We start from the raw sequence: 1,753 nt of genomic DNA on the forward strand, positions 1-1,753 counted from the left end.
GAACTAATGTTGAGAGCTCAGCAGACAGTTAGGTTTCACTTTCACTTTGACCCGAGAGCCTGCAGGAGTCATGGGCGGGGTGCATGGGGAGGGGGAGGGGGGGCGCTCTGCCATGAGGAAGTTCAGCTTAAAGACACGTCCCAGAGGTGTTTCTGGTCCCCACCTGTCGTTTTGCTCCTCAGCATGGCTTCATAAAAACACTGCAGGATTTCTCAGACATGATGAATGAGTCAGAGCAAGGCTTTGAGCTGATGCATGTGCGCACACACACACACACACACACACACACACACACACACACACACACACACCTAAGCTCTGTTTTGGAGCTTGATTTGTTTGAACAGTGTCATGTGATCAGATCAGTGATGCTTGAATCTTCAAAAGCACTGACGTTCCATCACTGCGTTGGTACCTGAAGGTTTTTAAGTACCGGTGGGTGAAACATGGTCAGAGCCTGGACTCACACAGATAGACCTGGAGTAGAAACTGAAGAAAGCTGTGGTTGATTGGAGAAGTGGCTGCAGCTGGTTCTGATAAGGATGGAGAACAGGTGAGAGAAGATGGACAGAACAGTGGCAGGAAACACAGAGAGACTGGAAACAAACTGAACACAGGGAAATATACATTTTTGTTGTATTTACAACCAGCATGGCTTTGACTTTGATCTTAACTGTTTCTTTAATCAGCTGTGAAGACAAATCAATCTGTCCTGATCCTGACCAAGGAGAATGAAGCTCTGAAGGAAGAACTCTTAGGTGAGACCATCAGGACTCTATTCTGTGTTGCAGGTAGTTTTTGTGTTTTGATAATAAATGAAACAAACTAAAATCTTTTTTTTTTTGTCATTTAACAGAAAGGAAATGTTTTCCACCTACTGACACTAAAAGTAAGTTAAGAATTGAGTCAGGAATTTAGATTTTTTCCATCTGACTCAGTAAAGGTTTTCATCTCATCTGTTTTAAAGATCAGACATGTCTGTAGGGATGGTGACATCTCATCATCATCATCATCATCATCAGCTGCCCTTTTACTCCTGAACTGCTAACCAGATTGTGCAGCACTGCACTGAGCATTAACCTGTTATTTGCAAATATCTAGAATATGAAGGACATTATGAACAAAAAAAGAAAACTAGGCCAAATGGTCATGAAGTCCCTGTTGGTTCAGTTACGAGTTGTGGCAGAAATCATGAGCTTGATTTCACCTGAACAAACATCCATGACTTCAATTCATTTTTTATACATATAGCACCAAGTCACAACAGCTGTTGTCTCAGGGTACTGTACACAAAAAAACAATAAAGAAGCCAGCAGATCAGACCCTTTGGATTTACTGGAGACTTCTTAAAGATCAAAAAGGAAAAAAAATCAGTAGGTCCTCTGGATGGTTCTTCTTTAGTGAAACGTTTCGTCTCTCCTCCAAGAGACTTCTTCAGTCTGATGAGTTTCAGGTGAACTCAGCCTTATAAGCTCCGCCTCCACATGGACAAACAGGTTAGTCACATGCAAAAGAGGAACATCGTCTAACAATAGGCTTGATCAGTTCTATTGTTCATAGAGGGTCATGTGACCCATCACCTGACCCGTTTCGTGTTATGTGAATGTAGTGAATGCAAGCGGGGCTCAAAGTCCCCTTGTTTTTTTTTTCCCCTCTTTGTGTTGGTATCATTGGGGCCCTGATTCACACCTTTTGCTCACAGGGGGCGGAGTCATACCTGCAATAACAGCGTTGTAGGAGGAGGACAACTGGA

General features: G+C 43.0%; 1 protein-coding gene across 2 annotated transcripts in view; it reads left to right on the top strand.

Moving 5' to 3' along the window:
• The window catches only part of LOC106530011 (hepatic lectin), a 10,192-nt gene that overhangs the window by 4,038 nt on the left and 4,401 nt on the right, over positions 1-1,753 (top strand). For both annotated transcript variants that reach the window (XM_014025561.1, XM_014025562.1), the window contains 2 exons: positions 690-758; positions 857-889. In XM_014025561.1, the coding sequence (XP_013881015.1) occupies positions 690-758; positions 857-889 (102 nt within the window). The remainder of the gene's footprint in view (positions 1-689; positions 759-856; positions 890-1,753) is intronic.

The sequence above is a fragment of the Austrofundulus limnaeus genome, unplaced genomic scaffold (assembly GCF_001266775.1).
Source record: "Austrofundulus limnaeus strain Quisiro unplaced genomic scaffold, Austrofundulus_limnaeus-1.0 Scaffold484, whole genome shotgun sequence".
In the NCBI taxonomy this organism is placed as follows: Eukaryota; Metazoa; Chordata; class Actinopteri; order Cyprinodontiformes; family Rivulidae; genus Austrofundulus; species Austrofundulus limnaeus.